Source organism: Mus caroli, unplaced genomic scaffold, assembly GCF_978045245.1.
Source record: "Mus caroli unplaced genomic scaffold, Mus_caroli_1 scaffold_1, whole genome shotgun sequence".
NCBI classification, from domain to species: domain Eukaryota; kingdom Metazoa; phylum Chordata; class Mammalia; order Rodentia; family Muridae; genus Mus; species Mus caroli.
This window is the reverse complement of record NW_028227256.1, coordinates 59638775-59664120: the sequence shown is the minus strand read 5'-3', so window position 1 is coordinate 59664120 and position 25346 is coordinate 59638775. Positions and strand designations below refer to the sequence as shown.

The following is a 25346-nucleotide window of genomic DNA, read 5'->3' as shown; positions in this document are numbered from 1 at the left end:
TACAGATTTTCCATGTGAAGAGATGATCCAAAAACTAGGACCCCTTGGGGCTGTGAAGGACTGGCTGCAGAGCCTCATAGCCTGCCTCTGCCTGTGTGATCTCTGCAGATGTGACGTAGTCAGGGAGAACCATGCCTGCTACGCTTACAGTATCTGAGTGTTTCTAGTAACCACTGCTTCAGGCCTCTGAGCATGGATACCTCCCTGAATCCTTCTGTAAGTTCATAGGGAACTCCAAGCCAAGGGATCTGAAGTTCTTGCCTGATCCTGGGCCATCTGCCTGGTCCGTACCCACGCCACCCAAGATGAAATATGATGTTGTTCACCCCAATCCTTACCATCCTCAAAGCTGCAGTTTTCCCCACACTCGGTGGCATCATCATCCATGGGATATGGCGTGGTAGTCTCTTCAGTCTTCAAGGTGGGTCCCAGCGTCTCCACTGTGGGCTTTGAGTCTGTGTGAAGGTGAACAGAGAAAAGATAATTGCTGCAACAGGCTGCACTGCCACCTAGCAGGGGACAATGTGCCCCCCCTCCCCCCAAAAAACCTGAAGTGTTCTCTCTAGACATGGCCTTGTGAGGAGGACAGGGAAGATGCACACAGAGCTGTAAATTCACCCTGTGAGCTGTTGGTGGAGCAAGGATCTCTTGGTTGGATAATAATCTAGAGCTCTGGCAGAAGCTTCAAGAGCCATGGACATGAACCCCACACTGCAGGCTCTAAGGGCAGCACAAAAGTAGCAACCATGGGGGGGGTGGTTGGGTGATGTTGACCCCATAGTGGAGCTGAACTGCATTTGGGTATTTTGTTCAGAGGCCAGTGTGTCAGGGCACACAATCAAAATGAATGTTGCCCACCAAAGCCATTAGAAACATCTCCATGCACCATGAAGCTGGTTTCTGTTACATGGGGAATGGGGCCCCAACAGCCTGCCGCTTCATGGCTGCTGGTGAGTCGTACTGGTCATGCTTTCGCAAAACACACCCTTTCACTATGCCAGACAGGATTTATTTGGAATCAAAATGAACTCTCTAAAACAATCTGGTCCTTGGGGCTTAATCAGAAGCACTTTGTCACCAAAGCTGTATGTGTGACAGCAGCTTGGGAAGCTGAAGTCCAGGCTGTGTTGGTGTTTCATGGACAGGGACAGATGGAAACATGGATTTAAAGAGACTTTGGCTAGGTGAAAGTAGTTTGGGCTAAACCTTCTGGCCAAGGTCTGACAAATTAAAACACCCACTGGATATAGCTACCGTTCTGTAGGGAAGCTGACCACAGCCAAAAGAGCCAGGCATGGTGGAGATAGTGGCGGTGGGCAAAGGCGCCACCAAGGCACCATGACTTGACTCAATTGACAAAGGTCCAGAGAGCAGAAAGCCTACTCTGGCTAGTTCTTCCAAAAGCCCCTCCCCCAGCAAGGGAAGCCTAGCATTCCTTGGGAAAACTTTCTATGCTGGTAGCTCATAAGCAGTGTTAATAATAAGGAACACACAATAAACCTAGCCTACGCTGTAGGCTGTCGGTTCCCACCTGGGCCAGGTAGGTGACTCACACATCCGTTTGCTCACTTGTTTAGTTGCTCCCTGGGTCACTCATTCACCAACTATTCGGGGAATGAATGAGGTTGTGAGTCAGGCCCTGGGTGGGGTGGGAAGGGTTCTGGAAAGCTTTGTCTTACAGAGTGGTGAGTTTCTCCTAGAGGTGTCCTTCAACAAGATGCCCGGGAGACGAGAGGGCACCGTCCTTCTGTCTTTGTGCATGCTCCTTTGCACTGTTGCATGCGATTAGGTGCCTTTGTGGGGCACCTTTCAGGACACTATTTAATAAAGCCAGGAGCTGAGGAAATGGGTAAATATGCTGAAAAGCTTTTTCACGGTCGACTTCCCACCTTTCTGCTACTGAACACTACGCACATAACCTTTCGTGTTTCCCATTGCCGTGTCTGCCTTTTGCTCAAAGTAAATAACAAATAACCTCGAAGCGTCCTAATTTGTGAGTTCAAATTTGTCACCGTGTCATCGAATCTCAAACTCAATTGTAAAGCAAACTATGGGCGGCAAGGCAAGAAGTAATCATTCGAGACCTAAACAAACTGGCTAACGGGTAAAGCAGGCCTGTTAAATTATTTAGCCGGACTAGTTCAGCCCAGCCCTTTCGTTTTTCTGTTACCCTTTTTGGGGCAGGGAAAAAATAAACAAATAAGAAAGGAACCAAGGGTGAGTTACCGACAGAGATGGCGATTTTAAAAACTAGAAGAATGTGCACCAAAGACCGGAAGTTTCAGGCAAAGCTGGGCAGTTGGTGGGACTTGATGAAGTGAAACCCAGGGGCATCAAGAGGGGCCGATCACATGACAAGTGGGCAGGGTGTGGGAGGCAAAGTGAGGAAACAGGAGCCCGCCTCTGTGCCCACTGTTTGTACTGGGTGCTCCGAGGTAACCGTTCACCAAACAGCAGTGGTCCTCCAAAATTAAAACCAGATGTCAGAGACTTCAAAGACTGGGAGGCTGGGCAGAGAGAAACACACCCCAGCTCTGATCTTCCAAGAGCAGGACTGGGCTTTGAAATGGGAAACCTGTTGCTGTCACTGGGGCAGTTTGGGGCAGGTTGGGGTTGGAGGGACAATGAGGGACGAGGACATCAGCAACTGTCCTGCTGGTCACCAAGCAAGGCCAGCCTGGGAGAGGCACGCACGGCACAGAAGGCAAAGGGGCCAGAGGGAAGTGTGACTTGGCTCTTAGCCCACTGGATGATCTTCCTGGGACTCAGTTTCCCAGTCTGTGAAAGGGCAGTAGGCTTAGTTCTGTGGTTTGTTTTTGAACCATGTATCACACTCATCAGTAGACTATGGAATCAATGTAATGGGTTAGGATAGTTTATTAAATGTCTGAGCTATAATCCTGCAGGATGCGCACAGGTCGAGCACTGCCTGGGATCCCCTTCTTCCCTTACATCTGTCTGTAACCTGCCTGCCAGTGATGGGCGGCATCCTAAATCCTGCCCACCATTACTCCACACCATTCTTCTAACAGCTGCAGGGCTTTGATGCCACCCCCATTTTCCAAGGAAAAGATAAAGTCATTTGTCCTAGGCTCTGCACCTAGTGGTGGCCAGGGAATGGCTTGAATGTAGCAGTCATTCTGGAGCTCAAGAACATCTCTGTATGTGCACATGTATGTGCACATGTGTGTGTACATGTGTGTGCACATGTGTGTGCGTGCTTGCCAATGAAAGGAGCTGCAACGGCGATGCCATTTAACTTGAAGCACATGATCAAATGTGGAATCCACTAGCCTAGAAGTTTCTGGATAAAACTCTATAGTCTAAACCTGAAGTCTAAGGTGGGTAAACGAAACTAGTTTATGTCTGAAGTGGGTTTTTCGTACTGGTGAGGCACAGTTCAGGCATTGGGGAACTCAGCCTTACCCTTACAAGTGTGTATGGGGCAGGATGTGAGTCTCCCTCTTAGTATAGATTCCATGGTAGGTAGTGTCTTCACTCCCAAGCCTAGAAGTGAACTTGGGCCCCATTCCTGGCCAGCACATCTGCCCAGGTTTCTTCTGGGCTCTTGTAGCTCCTCCACCCCCACCCCCCAGGCAACACTTTTCTCCCTGGGAGCCCAAAGCCCTTCTCTGACATGCCCTTATTAATCCTTCATGCCATCCCACCAGTGACAGGTAAGGCAGACAGGAAAATGGGATTACCCGGGGCCCTGGTGGGGAGGGGCAGGAGAGCGCAGCCTGCAGGAGGCTCCTGCTGGCACTGGGTGGGACATGAGCTTCAGGTGACTCCCAAAAGCTTCTTTCAACAGTCTGTGCCAGCTCTGAGGAAGAAGCAGGGTCAGTGGCCAGAGGCTAGGTGGAGCCTGACTCAGGAGGGTCTGGTCTTTCCAGGAGGGAGCTCCGGGGCCTCACCCTCACAAGGAGAATTCACGGAGGCACTAGCCCCGGGTCTGTGCTACTTGGTGGGTCAGGAAAGAGCAGGAGGACAGCTGCAGCCTGGGAAGATGCACCCCTGTACCACTGTCCTTTCTGAGTGAAGATGCCTTTTACAGCTGTAGCTTTGAAACGAAAATGCTGCCTCTGAGCTTCTGACATCTGGAGGCCAGATTCGGACATAAACGGATTACTTTATTATCATGAGAGGGTTTTTCTTTCCTAAATCAACAGCCACAGCCCCCTGGCCTGAAGAGCTGGGGTCTAATTGAATTTGGGTGGGTGGTGGGTGGTTATGACTTGTTTTTGAGAGACTCCCGTTGAAGAACTGACGTGATCCTTGACAAAGGACAAAATGCTTCCCTGGAGAGATTTCTCCAAGCTCAGAGGAGGTCCAAGAATATAGCAGAGACCAGGCAGCAGGTACCCAGTGATATCTAGCTTCACGAGGGCTGGCTACCTCTGTCCCCCTGCTAGGATACCAAGATCACAAGATCAAATGAGAAAGACATGGAGAGGAACACCCTCCCCCTTACCTGTCCAGTCACAGCCCAGCACCTCCAGCCTCATCCCGATGCCTGCTGGCGACCACCTCTCTGGGTACACCCGCACATACTGCGCTGGAACCGGATCGAACCTTCGGATGTCAGGGGTGTCATAGTGCATGTTCCCTTCAAACAGCTGCAGGGAGACAGGTTGTTCAGCCCCTGTGTGGGACTCCTCCCCAGGCACACCTAACCCAGGAGTCAGCTTCACAGTTGACTGTGTGGTAGTATTACCCTCTGTGAGCTTTATCTCAAGCCAAGGTCTTTGTTCATTTGGAAAGTCCATGAGGGACCGTGGGATATGGAAATCAGGGAGCATTAGAGTGGCCATTGTCAGGGGAGGTCTAAGCTCCAAATGAGATTTAAGCTGACCTTGGCCAGGAAAAAAAAAAAAAAAAAAGGAAGACAGGGTTGGCTGTATCTACCATTCCAGACTCCTTGTTTTATTTATTTAGTTAGTTTTCAGTTTTTAAAGAAGTGTTTTCTTTTCCTAATGCTTTGGAAGTCTGTATTAGAAGGATACTGAATGGGATGGGGTGTGGTTGGTGGTATGATGCTTGCCTGCCTGGACCTGGACGAATAATTTTCAGGTTATTCAATTCCCCGAAGCACGGGGACAAAAGGATCCCAATAGACAGCAGTTTCCAGTTTACTGACAGTCAGAAAGGAAAATGGCTACTCCTTCTTTAGGATACTAATGGTGTCCTCTTGGTTACAAACCGAAGGCCTGAGATTGTCTTTTAGACCCTTGTCTATCAGCAGCAATTCCACCTAGATCGACAATGTGTAAAATTGCTGGCAGAAGTTGAAGCTGCGTGGGGATCCCATCCAGAGCCACTGTGGGGTCCCTCACATTGGAAGAGGACAGTTGTTGAGGTGGTTACATTCAGGGATGCCTGAGCGTCAGCCAACTGTAGGTGTGCAGGATCCATAGTTTTATAAGAAAGGGTGCTGCCTTAGACAGGACATGCTCTGAAACTGGCCAAGATCATTTCTTTCTTCGAGAGTCATGATTAGGTGTCACTGGGGAATCTGTGGTCCAGTTCCTGCACTACTCATCGAAAGTTCTGATTTCCAAACCCTAAGTCTTTCGGAGGCCCTGGAATTGTGATCTAGAAGTTAATATCAGTGTAAAACCTCCCACTTAGCCCTTGCCCGTGCATACAGAAAGCAAAACCTTGGCTATTGTAGGGAGGAGTCCTTTCTTGTTAAGAACCCTGCACTTCTGCAGTCAGAGGAGCAGCTAGCCTGGCCTACCAGGAGATGAATCTGAAGAGGGAACAGGCATGGACTCCTCTCCCATCTGGGCCTCCTTGCATATAGGGTGAGGTTCAGCCTTCCCTTTCTCCCATGGCTGGGGATGGGCTGTTCTGGCCTGAACTTCTATCCCAGCATAAGATTCTCTTTCTTCTTTCAAACTCAGTGTGAGAGGCAGGAAAAGATCTGAGCTGTGGGGCGCCGCTAATCTTCCGGTGCTGAGTCATTTCCTCAGCACCAACTAGTAAACACCTAGTCTGCGCCTGCGCTGGAAATCCCCGCCCCGGGCAGCTCCGCCTCAGGGATGGGGTGATCAGTGTTGAGCCAATCATGGCTTGCTACGTCCGAGGCGGGGAGAATTCCTATAAAAAGGAGGGGCTGGGACTGCCTGGGGTCTCCGGTTGTTGTGAAGCTTATGCTCTCCCTCTCAAGACGCATAAAGCTTGCTGCAGAAGAACCCTATCGTGTGTGGTGTCCTCATTCGCGGGCGAATCAGAGAACACTCACATCTGGTGCCGAAATCCCGGGAAAACGAAGAACAGAAGAACATCGCGAGCACCGTCGGAGATCCCCCGGTGACGGGGAGGGTCCAGAACTGCAGGAACTACGTCTCGGAAAGGTATGCCTGAATTTTACCTGACCCTTTCGCACTCCCTTCAACTAACTGGGCCGTGGGAGGGATTGCCCGAGGCTTTAATTATCGTCCTCGTGGCCTTGGTTGTATGGTTCCTAGCCCTCTTCTTTTGTGAACATAGAAGGTTGTGTTAAATTGAAGTTCTTAACTGCAGTCTCCTTTAGAGTATCATGGGGGCTTCTCAATCAGTACAAACTTCATTAAAAGAACTTCTCAAAAGAAGGGACCTGAAGCTTGGGGACAGAGTTCTTCGCCGCTTTGTTGAGGAAGTTGATCGAGTAGCTCCCTGGTATGCGGTGTCAGGATCTCTGACGCTGCTGTCATGGAATAAGCTAGGCAACGATCTAGAAACCTGTTCAGACCTCAGGTCGGGAGTTAAGGCCATATGGAAACTAGTTAAGAGTTGTCTTGAAGATGAGGCCTGTGAGGAGGAGCGAAAGAAAGGGCAAAAGGTTTTAGAAGCTATGCAGGAAGGTATGTCAGAATCCGAGCGTAGTGAGAGGATGGGTGTGCGCACAAAAACTGTAAAAAAGGCAAAAAAGGGAAGTGAAAAAGGACCTCCCGGGAGAAATAGAAAGGGAGAGAAGGGGAGCAGCAAGCCCGGGTTATATCCGACCCGAGAACTGGCTGCCCTCCACCTAAGAGATACCTCGGATTCTTCCGAAACCGAGGATAGTAAACTGACCTCGGAGGAAGAGGGCGAGTTAGAAGAAGAAGCAGTTAGATCTAAAGGAGAAAGGTATCACCCAGATGAAGGCGGGCGACCTAAGTCAAGTAAGCCTGCGACCGGTGTCTTCTTTAAGGATAGGAGATTGTTGGCTGCCGCCATTCCCTCCGCTCCCCCACCTTATGAGGCCCGGTCATCCACAATTTCCTTTTTTCCCCAAAAGATCCTCCGCAAGCTACACTTAGCGTTTCCTGTTTATGAACAGGAAGGGGGGAGAATCTACGCTCCTGTAGACTATAGTCAGATAAAAGATCTTGCAGAATCAGTAAGAAAATATGGTCCCAATGCTAATTTTACTGTTATGATTCTTGAAAGAATGGCACAAACTGCCATGACACCTAGTGATTGGCAAATGGTGGTTAAGGCCGCCTTGCCTACTATGGGACAATACATAGAATGGAAAGCCTTGTGGCATGAGGCAGCCCAGTCCCAGGCCAGGGTCAACGCAATAGCCCTTACGCAAGAGCAGCGGGATTGGACATTTGACCTTTTAACAGGCCAAGGCCCGTGGGCCGCAGATCAAATTAATTACCATTGGGGGGCGTACGCCCAGATTTCCAGCACAGCCATACGGGCCTGGAAGTCACTTAATCGCAAGGGAGAAACCACCAATCAGCTTACAAAAATTGTTCAAGGGCCCCAGGAACCCTTTGCCGACTTCGTCGCACGCATGATGGAGGCGGCAGGGAAAATCTTTGGGGACCCAGAGGGGATAGGACCCTTTATTGAGCAACTGATTTTTGAACAAGCCACCCAGGAATGCAGGAATGCCATTGCTCCTAGAAAATCAAAAGGGTTGCAAGAATGGCTAAGAGTGTGTAGAGAGATTGGAGGTCCACTTAGCAATACTGGCCTCGCGGCCGCCATCATGTTAGCACAAAAGCATCCTCCACAAAAGAAGACCGGTGAACGGACCTGTTTTAATTGCGGTAAGCCTGGACATTTCAAAAGAGATTGCAAAGCCCCAGACAAGAAAGGGGGGGTCTTGACCCTCTGCACGAGGTGTGGTAAAGGGTACCATAGAGCAGATCAATGTCGCTCAGTGCGAGATATACAGGGAAGGCTTTTGCCTCCATTAAATGTTCCTGCTCCCAATGTGTCAAAAAACGGGTCATTGGGCCCACGGTCCCAGGGCCCTCAAAGATATGGGAACCGGTTTGTCAGAACCTCCGGGATGGCGGAAGAAGCGACCCAGGAAGACCCACAAGGGTGGACCTGCGCGCCGCCTCCGACCTCCTACTAATGCCCCAAATGAGTATCCAACCAGTACCTATAGAGCCAATGTCACCTTTGCCCCCTGGGACCATGGGCCTTATCCTCGGACGAGGATCACTCACCTTACGGGGCCTAGTGGTCCATCCTGGGGTTGTTGACCACCTACATTCCCCCGAAATACAGGTCTTATGTTCCAGCCCCAGGGGCGTGTTTTCTATCAGTGCAGGAGATAGGATAGCTCAATTGCTGCTCCTCCCCGACACCCTCTGGGAGGGCTCCTCAGGCCCCAGTCCCAAAACGATGGGGTCATCAGGAACTGATTCAGCTTACCTTGTTGTATCCCTGAATGAAAGGCCCAAACTCTGCCTCGAAGTAAATGGAAAAAGGTTTGAAGGTATTCTTGATACCGGGGCAGACAAAAGTATTATATCCACGCACTGGTGGCCAAAAGCTTGGCCCACTACAAAATCGTCCCACTCTCTACAAGGCCTGGGATATCATTCATGCCCTGCCATAAGCTCAATGAGTTTGACTTGGAAGGCTCCTGAGGGACAAAAGGGTAAGTTTGAACCTTATGTGCTCCTGCTCCCAGTAAACCTTTGGGGGAGAGACATTATGCAACATTTGGGCCTAACCCTGTCCAATGAAAAAATTGTGTTGGGGGAAGGCTTGAACAAGGCAAAAAACATGATGCTAAAGATGGGCTACAGGACAGGCAAAGGATTAGGACGGTCAGAGCAAGGAGGAATTGAGCCTATTTCACCAGTAGGAAATATAGCCCGACAAGGACTGGGTTTTTCCTAGGGGCCATGGGGACGGTTCGGCCTATACCGTGGAAAACAGAGGACCCGGTGTGGGTCCCTCAATGGCCCCTATCCTCTGAAAAAATGGAGGCCGCAATACAATTAGTAAATGAACAACTAAAATTGGATCATATAGAACCTTCTACCTCCCCCTGGAATACGCCCATATTTGTTATTAAGAAAAGATCAGGGAAATGGAGGTTGCTCCATGACCTTAGAGCCATTAATGAACAAATGCATTTGTTTGGCCCTGTGCAAAGAGGCCTTCCTGTGCTCTCCACCCTGCCCAGGGGTTGGAATTTGATTATAATAGATATTAAAGACTGTTTCTTTTCTATACCTCTATGTCCAATAGATAGGCCCAGATTTGCCTTCACCATACCCTCTGTTAATCATATGGAACCCGATAAAAGGTACCAATGGAAGGTTCTACCACAAGGAATGTCCAACAGCCCTACTATGTGCCAACTTTATGTGCAGGAGGCCCTTTCTCCAGTAAGGGATCAATTTCCCTCGTTAGTCATGCTCCATTATATGGACGACATCCTTCTGTGCCACAAGGACCTTGGCCTGCTTCAAAGGGCCTACCCCCTTTTACTTAAAACTTTGAGTCAATGGGGACTTCAAATAGCTGTAGAAAAGGTCCAAATTTCAAATACTGGACAGTTCCTGGGTACCATGGTGACACCAAATAACATCATACCTCAAAAATTAGAGATAAGAAGGGACCACCTCCATACCCTAAATGATTTTCAGAAATTGTTGGGGGACATTAACTGGCTTAGACCCTTTTTAAAAATCCCCACTTCGGAATTAAGATCTTTGTTCAATATCTTAGAAGGAGATTCGCACATCACGTCCCCCCGAACATTGACTCCAGCTGCTGATCTGGCCCTACAAAAGGTGGAAATAGCCCTGACACAAGCGCAGTTGCTCCGTATCGAAGAATCACAACCCTTTAGTCTGTGTGTCTTACAAACTGCCCATTTGCCAACTGCCGTTCTTTGGCAGAATGGGCCCCTGCTATGGGTTCACCCAAATGTATCCCCAGCAAAAATAATACATTGGTATCCTGAAGCCATAGCTCAGCTTGCACTCAGAGGCTATAAGGCAGCCATTACCCATTTCGGGCGTAGCCCCCACCTCTTGGTGGTGCCTTATACCTCTGTGCAAGTTCAGACCTTGGCCGCCACATCCAATGACTGGGCTATACTAGTTACAACTTTCCCTGGAAGCATAGACAATCACTATCCCAAACACCCGATCCTACACTTTGCCCAGAGCCAGTCAATTGTGTTCCCGCATGTAACGGTAAGAAACCCAATTAAGGAAGGGCTCATGGTGTATACCGATGGCTCCAAGAATGGTGTAGGGGCCTTTGTGGTCAATGGCAAAATATGTTCCAAACAATATAAAGAAGCATCACCTCAAGTAATAGAGTGTCTAGTGGTTCTGGAGGTATTAAAAACCTTCTCTGAACCCCTCAATATTGTGTCAGATTCTAGTTATGTAGTAAATGCAGTAAATTTGCTGGAGGTGGCTGGAGTAATCAAACCCTCTAGCACTTTAGCACAAATTTTTCAAGAGATACAATCAGTGTTGCTTCAAAGAAAATTCCCAGTTTTCATCACTCATATCAGGGCTCATTCAGGCCTACCTGGCCCCATGTCCCTGGGTAATGACTTGGCAGACAAAGCCACCAAATTAATAGCCACAGCCCTGTCATCCTCTGTGGAAGCTGCAAAAGGATTCCACAATCGCTTTCATGTAACGGCAGAAACGTTGCGCCGTCGCTTCTCCTTGACTAGGAAAGAAGCTCGTGACATCGTCACTAGCTGCCAAAATTGCTGTGAATTTCTGCCCCTCCCTCATGTGGGGATCAACCCCCGCGGCGTTCAGCCTTTACAAATATGGCAAATGGATGTCACACATGTCCCCTCCTTTGGTAAATTACAATATCTTCATGTGTCCGTTGATACCTGCTCTGGCATTATTTTTGCATCTCCCCATGTGGGAGAAAAGGCAACACATGCGATCCAACACTGCCTCGAGGCTTGGAGCGCTTGGGGACAACCTAAATTTATTAAAACTGATAACGGACCAGCTTATACTTCACAAAAATTTCAAAGCTTTTGTCGCCAAATGGGAGTAACGCATCTAACTGGTATCCCATATAACCCACAAGGTCAAGGCATTGTTGAGAGAGCACATCGGACCCTTAAATCTTATGTTGTTAAACAAAAAGGGGGCGCTGATGAAGCTATACCCCGTACGCCAAAAGTGTCTGTGTCATTGGCACTATTCACCCTCAATTTTTTAAATCTTGATGCACATGGCCGTACTGCGGCAGAACGACATTGTTCTGAACCAACTAGACCCAAAGAATTAATAAAATGGAAAGATGTCTTAACCAACAAATGGAGAGGCCCGGATCCTATTCTAATAAGATCCAGGGGAGCTGTTTGTGTTTTCCCGCAGAACGAACAAAATCCATTCTGGGTCCCAGAAAGACTAACACGATCAATACCCCAAGATGATGAAGATCGCCCTGCTGATATTGGGAATCACCCTGCCCCTGCAAGTGACATCCAAACGGGAGGAGCTCCGATGGGGAATAATGTCGACGTTCCCGCTGCCAATGCCAGTGACACATGATGCGCAAGTATTCCCCCGCTTGTTTGTGACCGAAGATACCTTAGGTTTACCATATTTACCATGGGACCCACAAGCTGAACGGGTAATAGATAATAGAACCTTTATATTTAAAGGGAGCTTGTGTTTCATCAGCGGCAACCCATCAAATTACTGTATTGGGTTATTGTCACAGGTCTCTACACTCATTTCCAATGTATGGGCCGCTAATGGAACCCACTGGTGTGCAAATGCAACTTCAATTATAGCAGTTTGGCCTAAAAGCATTATCCAACTTGTTAAACAACCCAAATTGGCACCCTTTTGCTCTACCAAGGAAGAGACATTGTCAATCTTACCATGGTCCGGTTGCCAATCTCGCAGAACAGGGACTATTGGGAATCACTTTACCTTTTCTCCCCCTCTGGCCAATGGATCATTCCATATTGCAAAACTCAATGGTCTGGATAACCCCAGGGCCACCGGCAACCCTTTTGATTTGTGGTTGCTGTGCGGCCTTAATGGCAGTTGCACAGATTTAACCCCCATAGGCTTTGTGCAAGGAGCACGTATTAGAAAGGGGGTATTGTGCTCACAGTCATTTGGCGATGAGTCCCCCTGGGCCTTCCAACAGACTAAGGATTTTGGGCCGGTGCCTGTATGCGTTTGGCCCCCTTTTTTATGGGTAGTTAGTAATTCCACCAGCTCACATGATTTTAGTCAGTTAAATTGTAGTGAGAATGCCTGTTATTATGTGATGTGCTGGAATGCTACTAAATTTCCTTTAGCTTTGATAATGCGCTTGCCCCGATTTATTCCGGTCCCGGTGGTGGCGCCCAGCTCTTTGGCCTTGTTTAGAGAAAAAAGAGATTTTGGAGTATCGGCAGTTATAGTTGGTACCTTAGCAGCAGTGGGGATCACTGCCTCGGCTACCGCCTCTGCGTTAGCTTTGAGCGGGACAATACAAACGGCCGATACCATCAACCAACTCTCGGCCTCAATCACTGTAGCCATGGATAAGGGGCATTTCGCATACTCCCAATTACAGGGGGGTCTGTTATTGGTGAACCAACGTATAGACTTGGTTCAAGAACAAATAGACATTCTTTGGCAAATTGCCCAATTGGGATGTGAAATGAAACTGCCAGGCCTCTGTATTACCTCCATACAATTTAAAAATTTTACCCGTGCTGCAAACCTTTCTAAGAATTTGTCCTTACAGCTGAGAAATAATTGGTCGATGGAATTTGATCAGACTCTCCAAGAGCTTCGGATGGCTATAGTAGAGATCAACTCCACGCGACTTGATTTTTCCCTGACTGAAGGCTTCGCGTCCTGGATTTCATCAGCCTTCTCTTATTTTAAAGAATGGGTGGGGGTGGGCTTATTCGGAATCCTCCTCTGCTTTGGACTGGCACTTAGCTTAGGGTTAATCTGCAAATTATATAAGAAAAACAATAGAGACAAAATCATGATATCCCAGGCGCTTGCTGCCCTGGAGCAGGGGCAATCTGCACAGGTATGGTTGGCGGCGCTTAAACAAAATTGATTTGCACCACTGGTCGCTGGCTGCCCACGCTTTAGCGGGTGAGCTTCAGCAGCCCTAGAGGATTGTAGAGCAATGCATCGCACAGGTGGTCCCCCCGTCCCACCTGGGGAATATGCCGTCTAGTGGGGGTTTCCTGCCCTAGTCTTCCCCTCCTCGAAAAAATGGCAGAGGGACAGGTCGGAGCAACTTCGGGTCCCACTCAAGCCTAGTTGTTGCTTGCGGACATAGTTCTTACATCTCTGAGTAAGAGGATTCGGCCAATGTTCCCGTCCTCTCATACTGGGTGTCCAGTTGGTTTTATTAGACAAAAAAGGGGGAGATGTGGGGCGCCGCTAATCTTCCGGTGCTGAGTCATTTCCTCAGCACCAACTAGTAAACACCTAGTCTGCGCCTGCGCTGGAAATCCCCGCCCCGGGCAGCTCCGCCTCAGGGATGGGGTGATCAGTGTTGAGCCAATCATGGCTTGCTACGTCCGAGGCGGGGAGAATTCCTATAAAAAGGAGGGGCTGGGACTGCCTGGGGTCTCCGGTTGTTGTGAAGCTTATGCTCTCCCTCTCAAGACGCATAAAGCTTGCTGCAGAAGAACCCTATCGTGTGTGGTGTCCTCATTCGCGGGCGAATCAGAGAACACTCACACTGAGCAATCAAGACTAAGAAAATACGAAGGAGCGTAACATTCAGAAAAACAGTTATTTTTGGAAGTAACTCCCAGTTTCTATAGTTTGGTCTCCAGCAACCATATCCCCTTGGGATATCTGGCCTGTTTCAAGTAAACTTCATCCAGAAGAGGCTGTGAAGGCTACCAAATTTCATAAGCAGCCCATGTTAAACACTGGTTAGGTATCTGGGTTTGAAGTCTGACTTTTGGTTTCTGAATCATGGCTCAAACACCGACATACAGTGTGACCCTGGATATGACATAAGCCTCAGTTCTGTCATCTCTGAAACGTGAGTGACCGAAGAATAGCCTTTGTAGAAAGATTATGGGAATTAAGAACAAATCTAACTTAAGCAACCAGGCCCTGTGCAACATTGCCTCTTGGTTGATACCTGATTTGTTGTGCTGATGGGGTTTGATAGATACCTACTAGATGAGAAATCAGCACCCCAACTCCCTGTACCCCATTTAACCTCTCTGGGAATGACCTACCTTTGTCTGCTGAGTCCTGGGGTCCTGGATATATTCCCAGTCCTTGCCATTTAGGCTGTAGGAGACTTTGAACTTGCGTACAAACGCCCTGGCTTCCACAGCAGTGATGCTGTCTCCTCCTCGGGCTCCCTGGATGATGACCCCTTTCACTGTCTTGGGTGTCCCCAGGTCTACCTGAAGCCATTCTTCACCTGGCTGGGCTTGAGGGTTCCGAGGAAACCAGCCAGAGCGGCTACTAACCAGGCGGGCAGCACTGGGGCTCCAGAGGTACTCTCGGGTAGAGGAGGCAGAGATCTGGGTATCAGCAATGAGGCCCGAGAGCATCCCCAGCATGTTGGAGCAGGGTGCATCTAGGAGAGACAAGGAGGATGCTAGAAGTTGTGGCTGAGACCTACTAATTGGAGTTCACTCACTAAGCAACTGTCAGGCCTTCAGGTCACATGCTTATTCATTTTATCTTGCATTTTGAGGCAGTTCAAACTGTGGTTCGGAGCCTGAACTTGGACTCAGAATGCCTGGTTTTATGTTCACTCTGCTGCTTACTTAGTTTTGGTCAAGTGATCTAATTGTTCCATACATCGAACCCCCCAAGTCTAAAGGAGTGCTCTGAGCTGGGCCTACCTGTTGTGCCGGCCTTAGAATAGAGGCTGGTATACATAAGTACACAGTGGCTGTTAGCTATCTGAATGTATGGCTCTGACCAGGGCTTCCGAGAATGTGTGTTGCTGGCACATTTATCCACAACAGCAGATCCTCACTGACTCTCTCAAGGACAGCGGGGACGGTGGAAGATCATTTTGCCTACAAGATGAGCTTGCGGTACCCTGGCTACAAGTGTTGGTTCTATCACCTTCTGGACGGATGATGATTAGGGGTAAGTTATTGCCTTTCAGAGTCTAATGTCCTCAACAGAGTCATCTTAGGCATTATGAAGAACAGGCAGCATAATGGACAGGAGAGAGTCATGAAAGATGCAGAGAAGGCGCAGAGACTGTGTGCTTGAACCACTGAAACCCTAAGCAGGGTCATTCCACGGTGTGCTCTTAGACAGAGATGGGGTGAGGAGAGGTAGGCAGGTGGGTGGATGGGCAGTGAGGATCCTTCCATGTCAAGGAAGCAGCTTGCCTGTCTAGGTGGAGTTCAGAGTGGAGATGACTGACCTGTAAATATTCATACTATGGCTGGTCTAATCACGATGGTTGTACAACTATACCATTGTACCAGTTTCCCAAAGGCCTCAGCTTCTACTCTAGTGCTCTCCACTGTGCAGCCCTTGAGTCTTAGCCCCATTATTCCTTCAGAAAATAGTCCTTATGCACTGTCTCTCCATTCTTTTGCTACAGTGCCAATAAGCAAGCAGCCATCACTGCTGAGCATGCTTTCTAGTCACTCTTCAGCAGGTAATATCTGGTTTGTCTGCCCTCTGCCCTCAGTAACTCATCCTCATCAATGTATTTCTTGACCTGCCCCAGGCTATGTCAAGTCTTCTGTAGAGCAATTCAGGGATCATGAGGCCCTTTCTGTTTCCAGATATTCTTTATAGCTTTCTGATTTTACATTTATTTACCATCTTGCTTGCTATTAATTTATCCACCCAACTTGTCCCATACTGGCCTAGGTCTGGCATTCTCCCATTATGTCTATAGTGCCACATCTAGATCTTGGTTGGTACATGAGGCAGCAGAGGGCATTATTTGAAACTCAAGTTACCTAGGTTACCATGGCACCATCACTTACTGGGGACTTAATTCTTTAACTCTTGGTTTCCTATTGTGCAAAGTGAGGACAATGACAACACCTATGCCACAGAATCCCAACAAGAATAATAAAAGGTAGCACACTTATGGTGGACTGCATTCTGGTATCAAATAACTCAATAACTTTAAACCAGTAGAAATCAGCATGTGCTTAAAAAAAACATATTGGATGAATGGATGGATAAATACATGAACAGATAAAGTATGGTAGGGCTTGAGCCTTTGAGTCACTCCTTTTGGGAAGGTCACATAAGCACAACCTTAGAGATTCAAATGGAGGGCAGAGCCTAGGAAGCAATTGATTTCCATGTTCCACCAGAACTGCCGCTCCCGCTCCTCACCTGTGACCCGGCAGCCAAAGAGCTCCAGGCGAAGCGCAATGCCCAAATGCCACGTCTGCGGGCGGATCCTGATGAACCGAGTCAGCAGTGGCATGTGGAGCTTGTTTAGCACCACCTCGGTCGCATCATTGTTCGCTTGGAATATCTGCAAAGCAAGACGCAAAGCGGTGTCACTGAGATCCTTGTTTACAAAGCGAACCCTTGAGCAGCTGCCGCTGAGAGGGGCAGGAAGGCTCCGCATGCCTAAACATCACCAGTGGCTTTGCTGTGTTGGGCGTTTTAGAATCACTGTGGAAAAAAAAAATTAGTTTCTCATCCTGCTCTAACTGGAAAACAAAGGATGAACTTTGCAAAAGAGTTTTGGAAGGAAGGAAGGGTTATTTTGCTTCTGGGCTGAGAGCAAACAGAGGAAGGAGATTTGAAAAAGAAAACACTTCAGAAACTAATAAAGAGAAGGGGAAAAGCACAGTCATGACGAAGGAGGTAGACATGTCATCTGTCAGGGCCAGCAGACCTCACACACTAGCTTGAACTTGACACGCCCTCTTCCTCCTGTGGCAGGCACACGGGGCTACTTACAGGCAGTTTCTAGCTGCACTGCCCTTCACCGTTGTTTTTGTTAGCTCCTTAGACACTTCCCCATTCTGAGTGAGCGAGCGGGTGAGAGGTGTACCTCCTGTCAGTCAACACTTTCCTTGGTTCCCTATGCTCTTTATTGTAGGGCCAGGGTTGTAGACAGCCTCTTAAGAGGCGGGATCAGCTTCCTCTTACTGTAGCCCCCAGCCTGTAATGAAATCCATCCCTGTCCCCAGCTGACCGGGGCCTCTCTTCTGGGAGGAAAGGCTTTCTGGAGTAGCTTCTGACCGAACATGGTAGGCACAAGCCCTGGTTTACCAGATGGCCCAAATCAATAACTGCCATATGGACCTCATGTATCTGTATGTTCTTCATTAAAAATAAGTAACTAGAGCAAGAATATGTGAGTTTAGTTTCCCTGGATAAGGGTGGATGGAAAAAACCAAGCAGCCAACTGTCATTTCTAAATCATGTTTGCCATACATCTAACAACCACAGGACCCTGTGTATTTACGCACGGTCAATCTTCCTGGACCAGCATTTTCTCCTGCTGTGTTTAGGCCACAGACAGGTTGGGGCAAAGAGAGACGGAAAACTAGTATATCTGAGCATGTATGAAGCCAGACACTTTCAACACAATGACTGATTATCACACTTACAAGGGAACTGCTGTGTGGATCTGTGACATTCCAATCTATGGGTCCTTGGTTAACCCTTAGCTTAGCATGCCAGCTGGTGGCTAGGAGTCATGATGCCCACAGATCCCATCATGGTTTGAACAGAAGTAAAGTCACAGGCTAGTGATGTGACTCCATGGTGAGTTTACAATCCCACCATAGAGTGGTTTTGGGAGCAGCAGAGAACCACGCAAGCTCATAAGCAATCAGTGATGGGCTCTGTAAACTGTGAACCCTACCATTTGGCAACCCTGGTCCCTCCTCATTTTCTATTTGCTAAGGTCAAAAGATAGAGACAGTTAAGAACCCCCCACAGATGGTAGGAGTCTTCATACCCACCATAATCAAATGAAGTTAGGTAAGCAGCTTGCTCTACACAGAAAAAAAAATACAAAAACAAAACGAAGCAATAACAACAACGAAATGGGTGTCTTCAGTCCATTGTGCTAAACCCCCAAGATGAAACCCACCAAATCTGCAAGAATCCTGCTCAACCACTCTGCTTGCTATTCCTTCTTCTCCCTAGGCAGCTCTCCTATACTGGATCCAAAGGCAACTCATGTCCCCCTCTGCAGCTTTTCTAACAGGGAGAAGGACCACTCTTGCTCAGGCTTGATCCCTCTGCTGCCCCTACTGTGACTGCAGACAGGGAGTCAAGAGACAAGGCTAGGAAGAGTCAGGATCTGCAGGGCCAGCACCTGGCAGAAGGCCTGTGGGGAGAGCCACCTGACCCTTTCAGATCCTCATCATTGTGTGGAGAATCAGATCCAGGAAAGACCTGGCCTTGTTATTTGCATTTCTTCCTTCATGTTGATAATGATTCTACCACACTGAGGGAAGGGCTCGAGGAACTGAGTCCAAGTCAAAGAGATAAATCAGTTCTTCTAGAGTTTAGCATGCAACAGAGACTTCGTTTGCTTTGTTTTGTTTTGGCAAGGGAGCAGCAAATGCAATGTTTGCTGTCTTTAGACGGGTGCTGTGAGCAGTGGGGGCCACCTCTGTATGTTCCCCATGGATGGTGATAGTGACTGTGTGTGGCCTTCATCAGGAGATACTAAGCAGTTCCTATTGGAGGTGGCTTTGGTTGGCACATAAATACGTAACTGGAGAGCTGAAAGGATTTGAACTTGCACACAGCTGCTAATTCACAACCCACACACCATGCTGGTACCATTTAGAAACACAGCATGTTTTATGCGTTTTTTTTAATATCCAATTTTATCTTATCTGAACCCCCTGATTTCTCAGCCTTGGCATAAAATTCTAGGAAACCTATTTTTGTTTTGTTTTGTTTTGTTTTGTTTTGTTTTGTTTTTCTCCTTTTCCTTTTGCCTTTTCTGTACAGGGTCTTATTTTGTAGCTCAAGTTGGCCCAGAATGCATGATGTAGTTTAGTCAAGTTTGAACTTGAGATCCTCCTGCCTTAGCTTCTTGAGTGCTGGGATTGCAAGCACATACATACCTCTGTGCCTAACTCTCGATCCTCCTTTCCTAGAAAAATGATTGAATAACTGGAGTATACTAAGAGGTGGGCAGTATTGGCAGAAATGTACCACACATGGGCCCTGGAGTGCACACACTCAGATGCACCTACCAAGAGAGGGTGGTCTCCCCTTGAGTACATGTGACCATGAGCTTGGGATGAAGGCCTCAAACTCCACCGCCAGTAGATTTAGTCAGGATGAGAGACAAGCACATGACTGATCTGTGTGTCTCACATGGAGTTCTAGTCTGCTGTTCAATTTGGCTCATTCTTTCCCAATCTCTGGAAGCAAACAATGCCCCGTTGAATTTGGGTTCCAATTATTCTTCACATTTCAAGTTTAGTTTCTTCCTGCTTGCTTTTTTGGCTTTTGACCTTGCATCTCTGCCTGCCCTGAGTCCAGACTCTCTACAGGGGAAGCATCATCTTTCTGAAAATTTCTCCACACCTTTCACTCTGAGTGTGGCAGAGAGAATAAAACAAACCCTGTCACGTAATCAGGAGCCTGGAGCCAGGCTCTGCTGCTAATTAGCTCATAAGGTAGGCAAATATCTCTGTCTCCCTCGGGGCCACAATGTCCTTCACTGTTAAGTGGGGGCTCTGTATGAGTTGATTTGCTAGGCCCTGGCTGGCCAGCAGACTCTAAGTCTTTCTCCACAAGAGTCTTCATGGTTTGAACTCCTCTCAGAACATCCACTTTGTAAAAGGGCACTTGAATGACCCATTGTTCCTAACAACCTAAGTGCTTTTGTGGGCAATTGCCTTGGATATTTAATTCAATCCCAGAACATATGGTGAATACTCCATTCACAGGCAGGATATACCTTGTTGATGTGTTTGTTCAATAACAGTTCAAATTATTAATAACCAAGAGTAATGAATAACAATGCCCTAGTCCTTATGCACTGCCTTTGGCCCAAAGATATCAAAGTACAATTTATGAAAATCCATTTTTAATGAAATATTAAGTAGTTTCTATTTCTCCTGACCCAATGGATTTACAAGGTCTCTATTTTTCTCCCTGCATCCCCCCCTATTTATAGCTAGTAAATGCTATCATATATTATACATCTTTATGACTTTCTCAATGCTTCTGTGGTTTTAGAATCACCCGTCATATGTTTTTCTGATCAAATTCCCTAAGATGGATTCTTGGCTTCCAGTCTAGGCAATGGAAAGTAAGGGGTGGTGTGCCTGGGAAGTGGTGCCAGCAAATTGGTTTTATTCCCTGTTCTCTGCCGACTCACTAAATCACAATAGGCAGATCAATAACCTTAGATACTTTAATTTCTCCTCTAGGAAGATAAAGTCATTAGATGCTTGCAGGTAGATACTAGAACCTACCAGCCCTGGTGACCTTCTCCAGTGCCTACACAATGCCCAAGTCAAATGTTGGAGCAGGAACTAAGTCACAAATGGTAAGGTGGCCTTTGGACAATTGGGAAGAGTTCAAGTTTAAGAGACCACTCACTCCTAGTTCTTGCTTGTGCTCAAACACTGTCAAGCCAGATCTCGGCAGTAAGATGTTAGAAATGGTATAGACTGCTCATGTAGCTTATACCCAGATAGGGACATTCAAGCACAATGATCGAATTTTAACAGCTGTTTAAAAAGCTACAAGTTGAAGGGGATATACATTTTATTCATTTTAAAAGAAAAAAAAAGACTACTACAATTACTTTACCACCCAAAGGACAACCATGTGTGTGTTCAAGCTGACTCTATCTTTCTGGAGGTTGATAATTCAATACATATATGTGTTACTGTTTTGATTCGTTTTGGTTTTTAAAGGAGCTATGTTGAATAAAGAGCTTTCTTGAAATGCATCTGTGTAAACCAAGTCCAAAAGCCAGTTCAGGACACAGAGTGGCTTGGTAATCCATTTGGTGCCTCCCTGAATTCTGAACATAATCCAACATGTTCAGATTGATTCTTGAGGCCTCTGCTTTGTTTTCAGTGGGAGAGAAGCTGAAGCCCGGCAGCACGGAATGGATTTCTGATGTGCACCTCTGGGGGAGGGGAAGGACCTGCCAAGTAAATCAGCTGCTAGCCATCCAACACCCCCAGGAAAAGTCCACACAGATTCACTGTGCTCACAATATCCAGGATTGGATTTTATGAACAATATAATATAATGTAGAAGGAAAAAAACACTACTTTTTATATACAAAAAAAAATCCATCCTTCTAGCAAGACAGGATCAGTGATGACTTTTAAGCTGTCCTTGCCCTGTTTCTTGCCCATTTCTAGCCGTAGTCATGTCACTTTCGCTGGACTTCTTTTTTAAAGTACGGGCAAGAGCTTTGCAGCCTACTTGAAGAGCCTATCCTACACATCATTCATCTCTGCTGCCGCATCCATATGTCTGGGATGGTAGAGATGCAATGGGTCATTTTGCCCGCCTAACGGGTGGAGGAGAAGGCTCTGGAAAGGCCATTGAGCACCTGAGAGCAGGGACACCATTCAGGTCTAGTAGCTGTGCAAGCTTCCTAAGTGAGGATGCCCACTGGTTGGGCAAGCTGCTCTCCATGTGAGCGTGGTGCCCAGAGTGAGAAGAGCTTCCCGATTCTACCTGTCTCTTCTCTACATATGGCTCAGCCTACTGTTTACTTCTATGTGGCTGTAAAGCACCTGAACTCTCTCAGCTTCCAGGACTGCAAAGAAAGCAGAAACGATTCTCAAAGATGATTCTATGCTCAAGCCCTGAGATGAAATTTATGCAGAGGATTTCTTTTTTCAAAATTATTTCTCCCTGTTAATAAATGTTTCACAGCATTCCAAAGCTGTCTGTGCCAGTGTGTGTGGTGCAGATACCAGAGGAGAGCAGGGCAGGCAGAAGAAGAAGGTGGGTGAAACTGGGAAGCCACAGTCACGTCACTTTGAACAGCAGTAACTTACGCTGAGGTGGGAACAGAGGCACCCCCACCCCCCACCCCCCACCCCCGTTGTGTTGTCTCACTTTTTCTTTCTAAACCAGCCATCACATCTGCCCATAAAAAAAATAAATGGTTAATCAATGAATGGCATCTCATTTAATTAATTTGCTGCACCAAACAGGCAAGGTGGAGGGAGGGAGGGGCCTTGGCACGAGGGGAGAATGGTGTTAAGGGAATGGGTTTTGTTGTTTCCTGTCCTGTTTGTAAATCAGTCTTAACATTTTTGTCCCTTAGAAAATTTCCCTTAAAGTCCATAAGAAAAATTTTAAAGCAAGCTGCCTTCATTTTAGTGAATGTGGGGATTTAGTGAGATACAGTCAAAAGGGATGCGTTCGCACACGTGTGTGCGCATGTGTGTGTGTGTTTGCAGACCTGCCTGTCTGTGTATGTATGTACATATGTATGTATATATGTATGTATGTATGTATGTATCTATCTATCTATCTATCTATCTATTCCATCTAAGGGAGGGGGAGGGGAGGGCAAAGGAGCTCTTTAATAACCAAATGCTCGTTTGTGCCTGTGATGGCCTCTGCCCTTCTCCTCCCCTACTGTAAGGCTGTTTTTGTCATCAGGCTGCTTCTTTCGGGGGGGGGGTGAGAGGCAGAGGGTGGGCTGTGTCCATCCCCATCTGTGTGTGCCTTGTGGGGCCTCTACATTTAATGCAGGATTATGTTACTCCCATGGAGACACTGAGCCCTGGAACACAGCCTACTAACAGGATTAGGGTTTCAGGATTTGAGACAGAAAGCATCAGGGAAGAGAGGAGAGGAGGACACTTGGGGACCCAGGCTGGAAAGAAATCATATACACCATTCATGGAAGATGCAGGGAGGGATGAAGGCAGATGCCTCATCAGGGCATGAGAGGCCTCTGCATCTGAGAGCTTCCTGATATCAGTGTCTATGGCCTTTTTTTTTTTTAAAGGTAGCCACACCAATGTTCTGTCTGTTTCCCTTTCTTTCCCAGAATCTCCGTGCTCAGCCTTGGCCTAGGAGCACAAAGAATCCAGCACCAAGGTTGGCAGCGCCAGGGTGGCTGGCCTCAGCTCTGAGACAGTTCAGCACCCAGGAGACCCAGTGAAGTTGGCTAACAGCAGCCTGACATAGAATGGTTCAAGCGCATGCATAATGAAATTTTCCCTCCAGCTTCCTAAGTGCAGAGGCTAAAGGTCTGAGCTCATCCCACAACAAATGGATAAGGGACAAACTGAATTACCCAGCACACTGGACTCCTCTCAGTCCTAATGGAGGGAGATGCACAAACTGGGAAACTTGAACTTGGAAAGGGCACCTGCCCTCTTAAGAGCCCATGTAACCATGTTTAGATCATGCAGTTGCATGCATGGCTCTGGACAACAATGTCCTATCCTAGCCTGAAGTCTGATTCACATTCTAATCTTTATACAACGACAACAAGAATAACAAAATGACAAACCACAAAAGGAATAAATCATGACAAGAATTCATGAGGATGATTTTTTTTGAAAAAAAAATCTTCAAATTATTAATTGAAGGAATAACCATCCCCAATAAAAATACAGAAGCAGCGAGGGGACATTTATCTGCTCAAGTGCAAGGCCTGGATGACTTCTCTCCATCCCTTCCAGGACTGTGCTTATATTATATATATCCCTTGGGGACCTGTGATTTTTTTAAACTGACAACTTGCATCTCTGCTCAAGGAGAGCTTTGTGCTTTAACCCGTTGATTGCATCTGAGGAGCACCCTCCCTCTGCAGATGGCCAGGTGCTCCTCCGATGGCAAACTTCAGTGTTCCACTGGGAACACCAAGACAGAGCTGGGAAGGGAATGTTCAAGGCTGTGCCGTCCATTGTCCCAGGAGATTTGCAGCAGATGTCCCATGCTTCCAACACATTGCCAGGGAGGGGTTGGCGATGTGGCTTTCTAAGGCTACTCTTTTCTTCCAGGGCACTGCTTTACAAAATGATTTGTTTTAATTAAGAAAATAAATACAGGGCAGAGGCGTTTGGAAGCAGAGGCTCTTGTTTTGGAGGGATATAGCCAAGCCAAATAAACAGCAGCTTCTTTCAACTCTCCATCCTCAGGATCCTGCCATGGAGCCCGGATTCCCAACACAATGCTTAGCCTTGAATCTTGAATTGCACTGTCCTCCTTTAGACTCCCTTTGTAAACAGGGACTCCAGGCTATGCACACCTGTAGGCCTCAGAGCTGCTAAGGAAGCCACTTTCCCTGTGGCTGGAAGGCAAGAAGCAAGACAGCCTGTTGAGAGCATCTGCTTCTGTGTCTGAGCCTGGTGACCAGGAGCCTCTCCTGGGGACTCCAAAATCCCTCCCACCCCCATCCCTGGGGCAAGTTGCTTAGGCTCTAGAGAGTTGCAGTTCCCCCTGAGAAACATCATAAAATTCTGAAGGAGCTAAGTCTGTGCCTGAGGGCTTGTAGAACCTCTTAGTGCTTGTCCTTACATTAGTGTGATCTCACTGTGTCCCTCCCACGTATTATTGGGTAATTCTGCAGAGTCATGGGCCGGAGGCTGGTTTTACGTCATCCTTTCTATCCTCAACCTGGCCACTGGGGTTTAGAACAACTGTTTTTTGTGTTGATTTTTTTTTCCAACTAGGAAAAAAACCAAAAAACTGCCTGGCAACACCATAGATAAGGGGATGTCTTCATTCCTCAGGCATAGACTGCCACTTGGTCAAAGACTTATAGGATCAGAATCTCAGAGGCAGGAAGGAGCGTCACCAAGGACTGGTGCCTTTAAGCTGTCCCCACTGTTCTCCAAGCACATCACTTGGTGTTTATGTGCATACCCACATCTGTAATTGTACACACTTGTACCCAAGCACATGAAACCTCTCACCACTGTTATGATAGCACCATGCCTATCTCTGGGATGCTACTCACACAGCTGGAAAAACCAAAAGGCACTAGTTTCTGCTGTGGTTTCTGAGGGACTCATGTGAAGTCATTTGTATAATCTGAGGGAGCACATGAGTTGGTTATGGGCTCTAATGGGAGGAGGAGCTCTCTGCTTTGTGGTTGCGCCATAAATATGCATAAGGAGGCCCCGCCTCTATAAAACTCATGGGTTCCATATTTACGGCATGTGAAACCCAGTGAGGACTGGGGGATGTGTTGTTCATGTG

The 25346-nt window shown here is 47.5% G+C and overlaps 1 protein-coding gene across 4 annotated transcripts in view; it reads right to left on the bottom strand.

The window, feature by feature from the left end:
• Nrp2 (neuropilin 2) overlaps positions 1-25346 on the bottom strand; it is a 121759-nt gene that overhangs the window by 46887 nt on the left and 49526 nt on the right. For all 4 annotated transcript variants that reach the window (XM_021168222.3, XM_021168063.3, XM_021168306.2 and 1 more), the window contains exons 8-11: positions 16545-16689; positions 14447-14796; positions 4472-4616; positions 339-455 (exon numbers count right to left, since the gene is read on the bottom strand). In XM_021168222.3, coding sequence (XP_021023881.1) covers positions 339-455; positions 4472-4616; positions 14447-14796; positions 16545-16689 — 757 coding nt within the window. The remainder of the gene's footprint in view (positions 1-338; positions 456-4471; positions 4617-14446; positions 14797-16544; positions 16690-25346) is intronic.